Raw genomic sequence first — 17,407 nt, forward strand, 5'->3', positions numbered from 1 at the left:
CACACCTTAGCTCAGGATCTGCCTTTCTCGGTACGCTGGGGCTTAGGTTCTTTGTCGACATCTCCGCTGGGGGCTTTCTTTTTCATTTCAGACTTCACTTCTCTTTCTTCAGAGCGTGGGACTGACGGGCTGTCCGGTCGTGGCCAAGTCTGAGGGTCAGTGACTCTCCGCAGGCAGCGATCCCGCTGGGGACGGGGAGGCTGCCACCGCTACTGTCGAGTTCCATAACTCATCCCACCCTTCAAGGCGGGCAGCAACTCCCACCCCTCCCGACCTACCAAGATTCATCAGCAAGTGTCTTTTCTTTTCCCCCCTGCGCAGAGACGGTGCTGCGGTAGGATCATGAAGGAAGAGGTGAAGGGAATTCCTGTAAGAGTGGCACTCCGATGTCGTCCTCTGGTCCCCAAAGAGATTAGTGAGGGCTGCCAGATGTGCCTTTCCTTCGTACCCGGGGAACCTCAGGTGCGTAGGAAGAGTCCTGGGCCTGCCTCTGAACAGCTGCGGCCAAATGGCAGTGAGGGGCGTGGTCTCGCCTTGCATTTTTCTTACTCCTTGTCCCTTGCCTTCTCTAGGTGGTGGTTGGTACTGACAAATCCTTTACCTACGATTTTGTGTTTGACCCTTCTACGGAACAGGAAGAAGTCTTCAATACAGCAGTAGCACCACTCATAAAAGGCATATTTAAAGGTGAGGCTATTTGATTCTTCCACCGGTTCTCGAGCGTATATTTTGTGTCAGCCATGGTACATGGGTGCTGCAAATAGAGGAATGGATGAAACGTGAGCCCTGCCTTCAAAAAGCCCGCAGCCTAGGAACCAACTCAGTATCATTTGTGAAAGTCTGTACCCTTGGTGCTAGTTTTCTACTGTATTTGCTTTCCGTGGTTCTGCCCATCTTTGACTTGTATATATATTTTTGTTTGTCCTGGAACTTCATTAGATTCTAAGCTCTTTCATGGGTGCTGAAGATGATCATTTACCGACCTACTTAAGGCCCAGGTACTCTGAAGCCTGTTGAGGATTCAGAGAAAAATTATATAGCTTTCAGGCCCTGGAAGAGTTCAAAGTCCAGGAGTAGGAGTGGAAGTAGATGACTACCTACGTAATTTTAAATACATAAAACATTTTAAACTTTTAACCTATTTTAACCTAAGAGTTAAAAATACGCAATAGAATCAGTGCTGCTATAGAAGTAGCACTGCTTTCAATGTGTTTTGAAAACCAAAAGGATGACACTAACTCTGTGTGGGAGATTAGGGGTGAATTTAACAGCACAGGGTATCTTTGAGAGAGATCTTGCATGATGAATGGAATTCCTTTAGGTGAAGAAGGCTATGTCCTAAAGTGCCTGAGTCCTCTGACCAGTTAATAATCTTTATTGAAGAAGCTAAGACTTTAGTGTTGTTGAAGACCACAGCACGAAAGCAGGGTTCTAAAGAAGGGAGCAGCGTCTGAGGGGTGTTTAATTATTATTATTCCAGTACAGAGGTTATTCAGGATTCAAAGCAGAGGTCTATGTAAAAGAAGTTAAACCACTTCACACCTGTCCCTTAAAGATGAAAGGCACATTTGTACATCATGTAGTCTTACTTTGTATCCAAGGAAAAATGCTTTCCAGAAATTTCTCTAAGTGAACTTCCAGTGTCCATTTAAATTTTATTTCTGATACGGAACTCACTGACTCACAAAGTGGTCCCATTGTTTGGATTTTGGACAACTCCAGTTGCACTAGATTATATTGAGATGAAATTTGCTTCCCTATAATTTCGGCCCATGATGTTAGTTCATCCCTCTAGGCAAATTCACATATTTTTCCACTTTTTTAAATGATGTTGTGGCTCAGAGGACACTGAACACTTCGCTTCACATTTTTAAAATATTAAAGCAATAATGTCAAACTTAGAGAAATGTTGCAAGAACAGCATAAAGAACTTTTTTTTCCTGAATCATTTGAGATGAAGTGTTGACCTGATGCCCCCTAAATACTTCAGTGTATATTTGCTACAATCAAGGGCTTCCTCCTACATAACTACAATATAAGCATCAAAATGATGAAATTAGCATTGCTGCATTACTACCATCTAGTCCTCAGACTTCATTCAGTTTCACATTTTACCACTTGTCCCAATAATGTCCTTTAGAGTAAAAGGATCTCGTTCAAAAGCACTTGTATTTAGTTGTACTGTCTCAATCTAGTCTTTTTCATTCTAAAGTGCTTTCAGTCTCTCTTTATTTTTTTTTCTAATTTTGTGATCCTGATTCTTGAAGATCACAGGCCGGTTGTTTTGTAAACTCTTTACCATTTTTGGTCTGTCTGATGTTTATTTATGACTGAATTCAGGTTGTATATCTGTAGCAGGAATATCACAGAAGTGGTGCTGTGTTCTTCCTATTGAATCCTGTCGGGCAGCACATTGATGATTTGTTTCATTACTGCTGATGTTCATTTTGATTATTCAATTATGGTGTTATCTGCCAGGCTTCTCCACTATAAAGTTAATCTTTTTCCTATTTACGCATGTAGAAGACAATTATGTGAAATAAGTCCATTGGAGAAAGACAGCTATCATATGATCTCCCTGATATGAGGACGTGGAGATGCAACGTGGGTGGCTTAGGGGGTAGGAAAGGAATAAATGAAATAAGATGGGATCAGGAGGGAGACAAACCATAAGAGACTCTTAATCTCACAAACAAACTGAGGGTTGCTGGGGGGTGGGTGGTGGGGTTATGGACACTGGGGAGGGTATGTGCTATGGTGAGTGCTGTGAAGTGTGTAAACATGGAGATTCACGGACCTGTACCCCTGGGGCTAATAATACATTATATGTTTATTAAAAATTTTAAGAAAGAAGACAATTATGTGATTTGCTCAAGTTTCTTCTAATAAACCACCCCTCTTTCCATTAGCTGTTCTGGAAACAGTATGGTTTCCAGACCCTTCATTATCTGGTCATCTTCCTCAGAATCTTGCTTTACAGCTTAGTAAGAGTACTATAGTTCTATACTTTTATCTTAACTTGGGAATCTGTGAGAATTAAATTATAGTCTTTAGAGGCAATATAAAGTAGATAGTGATGCCAATATATATGTTTGGTTAACATTGCTCTCAGTTGCAAATACGAAGCCAATATTTTTCAGTCAGCTCAACATCATCCTCCTGTACTCTGAATTCCCAATACCAGAGAGTCCTGAATATTTTGGGGAAAGTACTGCAACTTGGTTTCCCCAGTTATTACTATATATACATATCTGTGGTATTGTAGAACATTGTAGAATGTTATCCTTTTGTCCCATGGTCATGCGAGGTAATACTAGCTATTTATTACAGTGAAAATCTTAATGGAACATCTTATGATCTTTCAGAATATCAAGGAAGGTCTTCATTTAGACAAACAAGTTCTTTTAAAAAGGAAAAAAAAGGCCAAGGAGCCTGATATATATGGTCCAGATGCAATCTGAGGGTTTAGATAAGGAGTGGATGCTTTCATTGATTATAAAAATCAACTTTGGTGACTTTTCAGGTGAAGACTGGTCATCAAAAACACATACATTGGAATCCCTTATATTTATGAACCTTCTAAGACTTTCATTTAGTTCCCATAATTCAACATGGCTAAAAGTAGAATTGGAAAGCTCTGAATGGCTTCTTGGCAGTGAATCGGCCACCTTCATTATCTCAGTCATACCTTTCGACTTCTTAGCTTTTAAGGGCAATGAAGAGGGGCACACATTCTGGGGCTGGTGTTTTTCTCCTTTGCTGGTTTGGACTAATACAAAATATCCTGACACGCATATAAGTTTACTCTGTGTCTGCTATTCCGAAGAGACCTCTGTCTCAAGGGAGCAGTCTCAATTTTGTTGCAAGTAATTGCTGAAGGAAATGGTATTTGTTAATTGGATGAAAATATTTGAGCACTACTATGCTTGTGACTTCTATTTTGCCAGGATACAATGCAACCGTCCTGGCCTATGGGCAGACTGGCTCTGGAAAAACCTATTCAATGGGAGGTGCATATACTGCAGAGCAAGAGAATGAACCAACAGTTGGGGTCATCCCAAGGGTAATACAATTGCTCTTCAAAGAAATTGATAAAAAGAGTGACATCGAATTTACTCTGAAAGTGTCGTACTTGGAGGTAAATGATTTATCTTTAATTATACTGAATTCAAGTGTATCTTTGGGTAGAAAAAAATAAATCCAAATCAAGTTTTTTCCTGGCATGACTCAAATTAGTAAATTGCATTTTTAGTAAAGTACATTTTAATAAATTGATAGAGAAAATTTACTGGCTCAGTTGGAGCTGGCTCCCGCCCAGTTCTTTTTTTGTCAGAATAGTCTGTTTAATCTGATTGTTAGAGGAGTTGGCATTGCCGCATAAAAAGATGATAGGAGTTCTTTAATTCCAATTTGGCCTCTGCTGCTGATTCTCTGTAGAGTCTGCAGAAAAATATTTGATTTCCCTTTACTGTTTTGAGGCCTAAGTGATAATGCTTCTACTTCAGGAAGAATGTTAGAGAAATTGGGTGAAGTATTGAGCTGTGTGATAGAATGTGTTTGTTCAACAGATGTTACTGAATACCTACTGTGTTACAGGGCCTTTTCTCCATACTTGGGATCAATCCGTGAACAAAACATAAAAATCCCTACCCTTCTGGGGTTTTCATTCTAGTGAATATCACTATACAACTGGATTGGCCAGTTATGTCTAATTTCGTGACCTCAGACACATGTTCAGGAAATTTATGGTTCTGGGGATTGGTTCCATAGCAGTGATATCTTTGAAAAGCAATGATTAAACTTATATAAGCATGAAATCATATATTGTATGTGAATACTTCATCCTGGAGTTGAATCTTAATACATTAATGGGTATTGGAGGTGTAGAGTTGGAAGCCTGGGAGTTAAACATCTTTTAGATTTAGCCTTCTTGAATCTCTTGATTAACCCAGTTGTGGTCAGGTAATCAAATGTAAAAATTACTGAAGAACCTGGTATGTTAAATTGCAGCAGCAACAATAATAGCAAACAAATGTGGTGCTTGCTGTGTACTAAACACTGTTGTAAATGCTGAAAGTTCTGGTTGTTGAAATATTGGTTGCCACTTCTCCTGTGTGCTTCCCATTTCCACCATCCACTAAGGACCCGTTACTTAAACGCTGTAACAAAATCAGGAAAGGTGATGATGTTATGGTACTGTCAAAGAACTGAATTTGGTCATTTGTGTAACTTTTCACTGTGTCTGCTATTCCCAAGAAACTGTCTTGAGAGAGCAGTCTCACTTTTGTTACGATGAATATGTGTATTCATTCTTGTAAGTATCAAATAGTTACATGTGAGATTAAAGGCCTTTTCTTAACTATGAAAATAATATGTTGTAAAAATTTTTTAATACAGAAAGTCATAAAGAATTTTAAAAATCACCTATGATCCCACCACCCTCAGATTACCAGTGTTAACATCTTGTTTTTACCACTTTATTTTTAACAATACCAGATTTACAATGAAGAAATCTTGGATCTTCTATGCCCATCTCGTGAGAAAGCCTCTCAAATAAATATACGAGAGGATCCCAAAGAAGGCATAAAGGTGTGTTTGTCTCTCATTTGTTGTTACTGAAAAATGTTGGCTACTGCAGTTCACATCCCTTTTATTTGCCACTGTGGTTTTTTTTTTAAAGATTTTACCCATTTATTTGACAGAGAGAGAGAGATCACATGTAGGCAGAGAGGCAGGCAGAGAGAGAGAGGGGAGGAAGCATGCCCCCGCTGAGCAGAGAGTCCGATGTGGGGCTCGATCCCAGGACCCTGAGATCATGACCTGAGCCGAAGGCAGAGGCTTAACCCACTGAGCCACCCAGGTGCCCCTTGCCACTGTGGTTTTAAACTGCTGCTGACATCTCAGTCTTTGAGATTTTGTGTGATCCTGATTTCCTTTGTTAGTCTAGAATTCCTAGATGGGAGCTTTTGTGGAGAAGGAAGTTTTGTCATCTTCCTGTTACCTGTTACCAACTAAATATTAATTAATTATTTACACAGTTCCAAGCCTGGGCTATTCATTATAATAGCCACTAGCCACAAATGGCTATTTAAACTTAAGTGAACTAAGATATGATGAAATTTAAAATTCAGTCCCTTTGTCACACTAGCCCAATATTGTCAAGTGCCCAATAGCTACACGTGGCTACTATAGGACAGCACAGATACGGACCATCTCCATGGTCACAGAAAATTCTGTGGGGCCAGCACTATAAGAGACATTATGCTAGGCTTTGGGATGATATTTAAAAGAAAGAAATTAAATAATATAAAACATTTTAAATCCATAAGTACCACAGGAAGAAGAGATCACTTACATAGGCTTCAGTCATATGGTTTAGGTGCAGGATGAGGAGCTATGGCTGAACAGAAAATTTGAGGGAAGTTTGGGAGTTTTGTATATGGGAGTGGACCAAATCCAGAAGCCAGTATTGAAAACAGGCAGAGTTTGGGTCTAGCTCCAGCTCAAGTATTCAGGAAGAGAATCCAAGGCTGGAAGTGGATGGGAGTAGTTTATATAGTTGGGAAAACTTGGTCAAATAGTGTCTTATCTTATTACCCTTCCACCCTTCACTGCACGGAAAGATGAAGATTTAGGGTACAGATACATGAGGAGCAGATGTACTTCTGATGTTTTTTTTTTTCCTTCTGGGTTAAGACATTAGCCAGGTATTAAAAGCAAGACTTGAAGGATCCGACCTATTTTGAAAGCCTGATAGGGGCACCTGGGCGGCTCAGTCAGTTAAGTATCTGCCTTCAGCTCAGGTCATGATCCCAGGGTCCTGGGTTTGAGCCGCATGTTGGGCTCTTTGCTCAGTGGTGAGTCTGCTTCTCCCTCCCTCTCTCTCAAGTATAAATAAAATCTTTTTTTAAAAAGTCTGATACACTTGGAATACAGGAAGATGATTTGGATAGTGGGGATAAGAAACCTGGACAAAGTGCATGCTATCACCAGAACGAATGTTGGTACTGAGCCAGGTCTTGACCCAGTTCCAAGATCTTTTATTATATGTCCCATGCCAAAGCAGGAATTAAATCCCAAGCATTCTTTGAGGTACAATTTTCAATACAAAGTGTGCGCTTTTGATTTAAATTGGGGTGGGTAAGGACAAGTTTGTTAACCACTCTTCAGGTGGGATAGATGGAATATAAGTAGAGAGAAAAAAAGTAAGGGTATTCTTGTAGTAAGGAGTAGCTTAAGCAGAAAATACACTCCTTAGGGTGGTAAGACTAGCCCAGTCTGTCTGGATTCGAGGCCTTGGGTTGAGAAGTAACAGATGTGTTAGGACCAGATTATGAAGCGAGGCTAAATCTTCATGTGTTCCATCCCTGTAGACAGTATATAAGTGAGACAGCTCTGGCTACTTTTACAAGTTTTTACCTTATGCGTATATCTCTCCAACTGTGTTAGCTCCTGGAGGTTAGGAGAGTGTCTTAAAATCTCTCGGATCCTCATTGTCTAGCACAGAACTTAGTGATTTGGTGACATTTTCATTGGCAGGATTTTAGGGAGACTAAACAGAAGTGGCTTGAAAAGAAGACAGACTAGGGTGAGGAAGGCCTGTTGGAGAAACTTTGCCTTATTCTTCAGGCATGAAATAAGAAGTAAGGCTTGAAGGACGAGGCAGGTGGATGTGGAAAGGAAAAGGAAGCAATGGATTCAAAAGAAAAATGGCTAGGATTGGGAGATAGATGAGGTACGGAGAAGTGGGAGGAGAGGAGGGTGAATCTGAGGTTTTGAGCATAGAGTAATAGAAGTGAAGAGAATCGGTGCTGGTGGAAGGAAGTTTTGGTTTATAATTCACTATTTTACAAGTGTGAGTGGCAGGCAATTAGAAATGAAGGACCAGGGGCGCCTGGGTGGCTCAGTGGGTTAAAGCCTCTCCCTTCGGCTCAGGTCCTGATCCCAGGGTCCTGGGATCAAGCCCCACATCGGACTCTCTGCTCAGCGGAGGCATGCTTCCTCCTCTCTCTCTGCCTTCCTCTCTGTCTACTTGTGATCTCTGTTTGTCAAATAAATAAATAAAATCTTTAAAAAAAAAAAAAAGAAATGAAGGACCAGAAATCAGGGCCACAGATGTAGATCTGGGAGCTAGGGAGTAATAAAACAATAGCATATTTGGGCTTGCAGGGGCTTCATAATCATCTAGTTCAATCTCCAGAGGCTCCAAGAGATTTTAACGTGTACAAATTCTCTCAGGTAGATACAGTACCAAGCCTAGGACCCTGTTTTCCCACTGTTTCCCCTAGTGAAAATGTCTAAAACCAGTCAGAGTTATAGGGAGGGGCATAGGGTCACGTGGAGAAAGTAGCAAAGAGAAATACCGTATTTGCATTGCCTTTGCTGTTCTTGAGGCCAAAGCTTACCTTCACTTGGGGGCTCCCCAGAAGGCACCTATCCGTTGCTCTATCCTAAGATACAAAGATCTCTTCCAGCTCCAGTGTTGTCTGGTACCCTTGTTTTGGAAATCCTGAGGGGAGATGAGAGACTATGGTTTACAGTCATCCCAGAGCTGCTGGTTAAAACAGTCCTCATCACCACAACTGTTGTGTTTGCTGAGGTTCTGTTGGAACATCAAAGCATTATTTTTTAACCTGCTGGTCCTTCTATCTCTGGTGAAGTATGTAAAACAGAATCATAAGGGCATTTTTTTCTTTCTTTGAATTAGATTGTGGGACTCACTGAAAAGACTGTTGTAGTTGCTCTGGATACTGTTTCCTGTTTGGAACAGGGCAACAACTGTAGGACCGTGGCCTCCACAGCAATGAACTCCCAGTCATCCCGATCTCATGCCATCTTTACGATCTCCATAGAGCAAAGAAAGAAGAGTGACAAGTAAGTTGCTGTTCGCAGTTTAAAGAGTCAAGATTGTTTTTTTTTTGTTTTTTTGTTTTATTTATTTGACAGAGAGAAATCACAACTAGGCAGAGAGGCAGGCAGAGAGAGAGAGAGAGGAGGAAGCAGGCTCCCCCAGAGCAGAGAGTCCGATGTGGGGCTCGATCCCAGGACCCTGGGATCATGACCTGAGCTGAAGGCAGAGGCTTTAACCCACTGAGCCACCCAGGTGCCCCAAAGAGTCAAGATTGTTAACGGTAGTTCTACCAAGGTTGAATAGTAAGTTGCTTCTTAAGTGCATTTGATGAATCATCACACATCAGTACCCTGAGCACTGGTAACCAGTGGAGCCATTTTGACTGGTTTGAAAGAAAACCAGAGCCAGCAAGTCAGCTTTGACCCTAACCATTTCATTGGTGTCTTCTTGTCATCACAGGAGTAGCAGCTTTCGCTCCAAGCTGCATCTCGTAGACCTTGCTGGATCAGAAAGACAGAAGAAAACCAAGGCTGAAGGGGACCGTCTGAAAGAGGGTGAGAAAAATTAAGGCCACTGTTGTAGATGAAAACTTCCAGTACTCTTCCTGTATTGTTAGTGTCTTGACTGAAATATTTCGGGTTATTTTATAACAGTAGCTACAATTCAAGTTCAAGGCTAATATTAGAAATAGTGAAAACCTCTTTCTTTCCCTTGCACTCATTTTCTAATTTAGGTCTGAGATTTGGATCTGGCCCTTGGTTTGATTTCATCTGGTCCAGGCAAGTTTTAGTTTTGGTTTGGTTTGGTTTGGTTTTATCCCCAACTACTTATGGTTAAAATTGGTCTCCTGATTCTGTCATCTCAAGTATTCACTGTCCTTTTCAGATATTGTCACTTACAAACCTCATCAGCATGTTCTCCATATCTTCATTTAAGCTATTGGATATACATGATGAAACTCCTAAGGCTAGAAGAACCCCACGGTGTATGCTGTTAGAGAACTTAGTCCAGCATGTTGGGGCCTGGTGATCTGCATGCTTTGGGAATGATCTTTCAAGTGATTATTAATCTATCTAACAAAAATTAACAACCAGCCCCTATTTCTTGATTTTGTGCTTAAGGATCTTGTCAGAGATTTTGCCATATGCCTTGCTAAAGTTCAGATATACAAAGTCTGCCATATTTCTCTTAGCTACCAGTTTAGAGACATGACAAAAAAGAAATAAGGATTAAACTAAATTGACTTCTTCTTAGTGACTTCAAGCTGGCTTCTAGTGCTTTTTCTTCCATTTCTAGGTTCTTGCAAGCCATCCCTGTAATCATCCATCCCCTAATAGTCTAGAAGACGTATAGCAAACTTACTAGTCCGTAATTTATAGAATTAATTTCTTCTTCTTCTTTCTTTTTTTTGAAAATTGAAATTATATCTGCCTAGTCTTCTGGAACATCTTTCTCTTTGATTCCTCAAAGATCATTGACATAGCTTCAGCATTCTCATTTGAAAGTGTACTCCACTTCCTTAGCTATAATTTGTCTGCTCCAAGATATTTGAACTCCTGTTAAAGGAGTCAAGTTCTCAGTTACTACCTTTTTACTCATATTGGGCTGCAGTTCCCTCTGGGGAACTGAGAATGCAAGAGCAAAAATAGTAATTGAGGAATTTTACCTCTGTCACATATCATTATTATACTGTTGGCACAGGGCAGAGACCTATTTCTTGCTCATTCAGCTTTTTGTTCTGAATGTATTTGAAAGTGCCCTTTTTGTTCTATGTTTGCACTGTGAGATTTAGCTTTCTTAATACTATTTTTAAAGGTTCTTGTGCTTCTGTCTTTTTTTAGGTTTACAGTTCTGAGTTTTTTTAACATCTTTATTGAGATATAATTCACATACCATAAAATTCACCCATTTAAACTGTACACTTCCATGGATATATTCAGAGTTGTGCAACCAGCACCACAATCTAACTTTTGAACGTGTTTATCACCCTCAAAAAGAAACTCACCCTCCATGCCATTTAGCAATCACTCCACATTGCCAGCCCCTAGGAAACCGTGACCTGTACTTCATGTAAGTATGATCGTACAATATGCAGTCTTTTGTGACTGGTTTGTTTCACTTAGTGTAAGGTTTTCAGGGATCATCCATGTTGTAGTGTGTAGCAACAGTTTGTTCCCTTTGACTGCTGAATCATATTCCATTGTATGGACATATGTTTTGTTTGTCCATTCATCAGTTGTATCCAATTTGGCTCTTTCGAATATTGCTCTGTGAGCATCTGTGTATAAGTTTTTGTGTAGACAAATGTTCTAATTTCCCTTTAGGTATACACCTAACTGTATAATCACTGGCTGGGTCATATGCTAACTTTTAAGTGCCTTTTTTAAATTAAAATATAACTAATATACCATAAAATTCACCCTTTTAAAAAAACTGTGTAATTCGGTAATTTTTAGTATATCCACAAAGTTGTGTAACTATCACCATGGTAGATTTTAGAACATATTCGTCACCCATAAAGAAAACCCACACGCATTAGCAGTCATTCCCTATTTTTGCCCAACCTCCTCCCTTCCGCACCCCCAGCCCCACCTAGCTATGACTAATGCTCTTTCTGTCTCTACAGATTTGCCTGTTCTAGACACTTCATAACATATCTAGTCACACAATATATGGTCTTTTGTGACTGGCTTCTTTCACTCTAACAGTGTTTTCAAGGCTCATCCATGTTATATAGCATGTGTCAGCGTTCATGCCTTTTAATCGCCAAACAATATTCTACTACATGAAAATATTAATATATTATTATTACACATTCATCACCAGTATTTACTAAAATATATTTATTTATCCACTGATGGACATTTGGGTTGTTTCCACTTTGGGTTATTAGGAATACTGCTGCCATGAGCATTGACACACAAGTTTTCTGGTAGATGTCAGTTTTCATTTCTCTCAGGTACATACCTAGGAGTGGAATTGCTGGATCATATGGTAACTCTGTGTTTAGCTTTGTGAGGAACTACCAGATTGTTTTTCACAGCAACTGTACCACTTTAACATTCTCAGGATTGCGTTCTTAGAATTCTAATTCTAAAATTAGTTTTCTAATTTTTCCATATTCTTACTTCTATTGTGTCTTTATTTGGAGCCATCCTAGTGTGTGTGAAGTGATACCTCGTTGTGGTTTTGGTTTACATTTCCCCAGTGGCTAATGATGTTGAGCATTGTTTTATGTGCTTATCAGCAATCTGTATATCTTTTTAGAAAAATGGTCATTCAGATTCTTTGCCCATTTTTTAATTGAGTTATTTATTTTTTTATGGTTGACTTATGTATGTTCTTCATACATACTGGATACTAACCCCTTATCAGGTATATGCTTTGCAAATGTTTTCTCCCATTCTTTGGGCTGTGTTTTCACTTAGCAATGGTATCCTTTGAAGCACACAATTGAAAAAATTTGGATGAAATCCATTCATCCATTTTTTTCTATGGTTGCTTATGGGTTTGGTGTCATATCTATGGAAAATGCCCAGTCCAAGGTCAGAAAGATTTATGCTTCTGTTTTCTTCTAAGAGCTTTATGGTTTTAGATGCTGTATTTAAGTCTTTGCTCCATTTTGACTTATTTTTGTATATGGTGTGAACTGGCAGTCCAAAGTTCAGTCTTTCACATGTAGATAATCAGTTATCCCCACATTATTTGTTGAAAAGACTCTTTTCCCCCCTGCTGAATTGTCTTGGCATCTTTGTCAAGAAGTAGTTGAACTCTCAGTTCTATTCCATTGATCTGTATGTCTATCCTTACGCCAGTACTACACTGTCTTGATTACTGTAGCTTTGTAGTAAGTTGTGAAATCAGGAAGTGTGAGTGCTCTGACTTTGTTCTTTTTCAAGATTGTTTTGGCTATTCTGGGTCCCTTGCATTTCCATATGAACGTTAGGATCAGCTTGTCATTTTCTGCAAAGAAGCCAGCTGGGATTTTCATAGGGGTTGTGTTGAATCTGTAGATTCATTTAGGAATATTGCCATCTTGATATTAAGTCTTTCAATTCACAAAAATCAAATGTCTTTCCATTTATTTAGACCCCTTGAATATATTTGAATAATTTTTTAAATTTTCAGTGTCTAGGTTTTACACTTCTTTTGTTAGATTTATTCCTAAATAGTTTATTCTTCTCAATGCTGTTGTAAATGGAATTGTTTTCTTAATTGCATTTTCCAATTGTTTATTGAGCTTTGTATGGTGATCTTGTGTCTGCAACCTTGCTGAACCTGTTTGTCAGTTCTAATAGGTTTTTTAATGGATGTCATCTGTAACAGAGATATTTTTCCTTCTTCCTTGCTGGTCTGGCTGCCTTTATTTCCTTTTCTTGCCAAATTGCCCTGGCTAGAACCTCCAGGACAATGTTGAATAGAAATGGTGAGAATGGATATTGTTGTCTTATTCCTGAGTTTAGGGAAAAAGCATTCAGTCTTTTACTATTAAGTATGAGGTTAGCTGTGGAGTTTTTGTAGATGCCCCTACCAGGATGAGGAATTTCTGTCTATACCTAGTTTGTTGAATGTGTTTATCATGAGTTTTTCAGATGATTTTTTCACCATCTATTGACATGATCACATTATTTTTGTTCATTATTCTGTTGGTATGGTTTATTGCATTAATTGATTTTTAGATGTTAAACCAATCTCATATTCCTAGAATAAACCTAACTTGTTGTTTTTGTATGCTTAGTGACTTTCTCAAACTAATTCTATAATTCTCTGTAGTGTGCAGTCTCAGAAGTGTATGCTTAGTTACTTTCGTGGTTAACTACTGATTTGTCTCAGACTTCTTTAAATGCCTTGAACTGTAACTCTTCTGCATTTGCCTAGGGCTCTGTGTTATGTGTAAGGGCTTGTCTCTAACACTCAGGCTCTCTACAACTCTATCCTAGTCTTCACTTCTTGAACAGGGCCGCAGCGTCAGCCAGGGGTGCAAGATAAGGGCTTTTTAGGTCTTTCCTGAGCATGCACATGGCTTTCTAGATCTCCAGAAATATATCAGAGATTTTTCAAGCCTCCTGTGGACTCTTCATTCCCCATGTCTTCCTTTTAAGTTTCCAAGCAGGCTCTTGTTTAACTGTGGCTATTAAGTTTGGTGTGCATCATTACCAGATATTTTTCTATACATAAATGTGCGTGTACATGTAGTAATATATTTGTTATATGCCTTTAAAATTTTGGTATTGTTTAATTAATTTACTCCCTTTGAATGACACAAGTAATACATGAATAAATTGCTAATATAAAACATAAGCAATGCAGATGAAGATAAACCATGCCTCCCATCCCCACTCCCTACCCCCACCTTTATTTCCCTCCCAATCCTAATCTAGGGGTAACCATTTTCACCTGCCTATTTTTTTAAAACCTGGTATTTCCCTATTGTTTTTAAAGACAAATGCTATTATCTGCATATTATTTTTTTAACTCCTTTTGTCTTTTAATTATGTATCTTTGAGGGGTACCTGGGTGGCTCAATTGGTTAAAGCATCTGCCTTTGGCTCAGGTCATGATGCCAGGGTCCTGGTTTTGAGCCCCGCATCGGGCTCTCTGCTCAGCAGGGAGCCTGCTTCTCCCTCTCCCTCTGCCTGCCGCTCTGCCTGCTTGTACTTTTTCTCTCTGTGACAAATAAATAAAATCTTTAACAAAATGTTATAAAAATAATATCTTCAAAATTTTTTTGTACCTCTATATAAATGCATCATTTTTATGACTGCTATATAGGATTCCACAGTGTACAAGTCTACCTTGTTTATTTATTCCTGTTTTGAAAGACATTTAGATTGTCCAGTTTCTACCTATTGCAAAATGATGCCTCAGTCAATAGCCTTGTATGTGATATATACCTGAAAGTATTCTCTAGATTATATACTGGGAAGAGGAATTGTTAGGGTGAATGGCATACACATTTGAGATTTTAAATACTGCTAAATATTGTTCTCTAAAATGTCTGTCCTGGTATATATGCCACCTACACTATATGAGAATATTTTCGTGTACTGTTGACAATATTAGATAAATATTAGATACTATTGACCTTTCTTATTTCTATCTTGATCATTGCGTGTTTGTTATTTTTAAAAATTTGTATTTCCCCCAATTACTTGTGAAACTGAGCATTTTTTCGTGTTATTGGCCATTTCTTTTTCCATTTCTGTGAACTGTCTGTTCATACCCTTTGCTTATTTTTTTCTTTCAGGTTGTATTTTTAGTTGACTTTAGAGGTTGTCTATATATTTTAAATATTAATACCTTGTTATGTATGTTACATATATTTTTCTCAGTCTCATTTTTTAACTTTGTAATCTTTTCATTTATATTTATGGGTGTGTTTTCCTTTTTTCTTGAGGTGAATTATATATGCGATAAAACTCACGTATTTTATTTTATTTTTTTAAGATTTATTTATTTATTTATTTGATAGACAGAGATCACAAGTAGGCAGAGAGGCAGACAGAGAGAGAGGGAGGAAGCAGGCTCCCTGCTGAGCAGAGAGCGTGATGTGGGGCTTGATCCCAGAACCCTGGGATCGTGACCTGAGCCAAAGGCAGAGGCCTTAACCCACTGAGCCACCCAGGCGCCCCAATTCACGTATTTTAAATGTTCAGTTTGTTGAGTCTTGATAGTTGTATATGTACTTATCATCCAGTTTGGGTGTAACTATCACCTAAAACATGATATGAAGGAAATTTCCATCTACTCCACAAAGTTTTTGTACCCTTGTACCCCTTTCCAGTCAATCCACCCTACCCATATTCCACCTTAAGCAACCACTTTCTTTCTGACTTCTGTCACCATAGATTAATTTTGCATGTTCTTAGACTTCTATTAATGGAATCATATAATTTTCATATTCCTAGCTTCTTTTGTTTAGCATAATGTAGTTAGGGTTTTTTTGGTTTTTTTTTAGATTTATCTATGTTCCTGCTTTGATTAATAATGTATTCCTCTGTGTTGCTGAGTTGTATTCCATTATATGATTACACCACTGCTTGTTTTTCCATTCTCCTGTAGATGAAAGTTTGGGTTATTGCTAGAGTTTTGGCTATTAGGAATAAGGCTGTCTTGAACATTCACGTGCATATCTTTTTGTTAATGTGTTTTCATTTCTCTTGGGTAAATACGTCAGAGTGGAGGAGGTAAATACGTATTTTTAACTTTTTAAGAAAGTGCTTAATAGTTCTCTAATGTAGTTTATATCATTTCATATCCCAGCAATGTATGGGAGTTCCAGTTTATCATATCTTCGAAGATGTTGTCGGGATACCTGGGTGGTTCAGTCAGTTAAGCATCTGCCTTTGGCTCAGGTCATGATCTCTGAGTCTCAGGATTGAGTCCCATGCTGGGCTTCCTGCTAAGGGGAGAGTCTGCTTTTCCCTCTCCTTCTACCCCTCCATTTGTTCTCTCTCTCTCTCAAATGAATAAATAAAATCTTTAAAAAGAAAAGTTGTCTTATGGGGCGCCTGGATGGCTCAGTTGTTAAGCGTCTGCCTTTGTCTCAGGTCATGATCCCAGGGTTCTGGGATCGAGCCCCGCCTTGGGCTCCCTGCTCAGTGGGAAGCCTGTTTCTCTCTCTCCCACACCACCTGCTTGGGTTCCCTCTCTTGCTCTCTCTCTTTCTGTCAAATAAATAAATAAAATATTTTTTAAAAATTTAAAAACATAAAAAAGGATGTCTTAGAAACATTAGAGTGGGCGTCAAATGGCATCTCATCATGGTTTTAATTTGTATTTCAAAGATGACGTTGTTGAGCCTCTTTTCATGTACTATCTATTCATGCATCTTTTTTTAAAGATTTTATTTATTTATTTATTTGTCAGAGAGAGAGAGCGTGGACACAAGCAGGCAGAGGGGGAGAGAGAAGCAGGCTCCCTGCTGAGCAAGGAGCCCAATGCGGGACTTGATCCCAGGACCCTGGGATCGTGAGCTGAGCTGAAGGCAGCAGCTTAACCGACTGAGCCACCCAGGCGTCCCTATTCGTGTATCTTCTTTTTTGAAGTGTCCATTCAAGTCTTTTGCCCAGTTTAACAAATTGAAGTATTTGTCTTTTTATTGATGATTTGTGGGAGTTCTTTATATATTCTGGATTCAAGTGTCAGAGAATGCATGTTATAAATATTTTTTTTACAGCCTGTGGCTTGTCTGTCTTTTTATTGACGTCTTTTGATGAGCAGAAATTTTAATTTTTATGAAATCCAGTTTACCATTTCTTTTCATTAACAAGTGTTAGGAGTCTTGTCCATGAAATCTTCCCTTACCCAAAGTCATAAAGATAATCTCTTATGTTCTCTGCTTGAAGCTTTATACCTTTAGCTTTTACATAGTTCTGTAATCTATCTTGAATTAGTTTTTGGTTATAAAGTGAGATAGGGGTTAAAGATCATTTCCCCAACTTCACATGGATATGCAGTTGTTCTAGCAACATTTACTAAAGAGAAGTCCTTTGCCACTGACTTGAATTAGTATTGTGGTGTTTTGAGTTGATGATATGTGTGGATCTATTTCTA

General features: G+C 38.8%; 1 protein-coding gene across 1 annotated transcript in view; it reads left to right on the forward strand.

The window, feature by feature from the left end:
* KIF4A (kinesin family member 4A) overlaps positions 1–17,407 on the forward strand; it is a 121,558-nt gene that overhangs the window by 61 nt on the left and 104,090 nt on the right. Inside the window, exons 2-7 of the mRNA XM_045996024.1 lie at positions 322–462; positions 573–687; positions 3,948–4,138; positions 5,497–5,589; positions 8,708–8,874; positions 9,311–9,405. Coding sequence (XP_045851980.1) covers positions 343–462; positions 573–687; positions 3,948–4,138; positions 5,497–5,589; positions 8,708–8,874; positions 9,311–9,405 — 781 coding nt within the window. The 5' untranslated portion in view covers positions 322–342. The remainder of the gene's footprint in view (positions 1–321; positions 463–572; positions 688–3,947; positions 4,139–5,496; positions 5,590–8,707; positions 8,875–9,310; positions 9,406–17,407) is intronic.

Source organism: Meles meles, chromosome X (genome assembly GCF_922984935.1).
Source record: "Meles meles chromosome X, mMelMel3.1 paternal haplotype, whole genome shotgun sequence".
NCBI classification, from domain to species: domain Eukaryota; kingdom Metazoa; phylum Chordata; class Mammalia; order Carnivora; family Mustelidae; genus Meles; species Meles meles.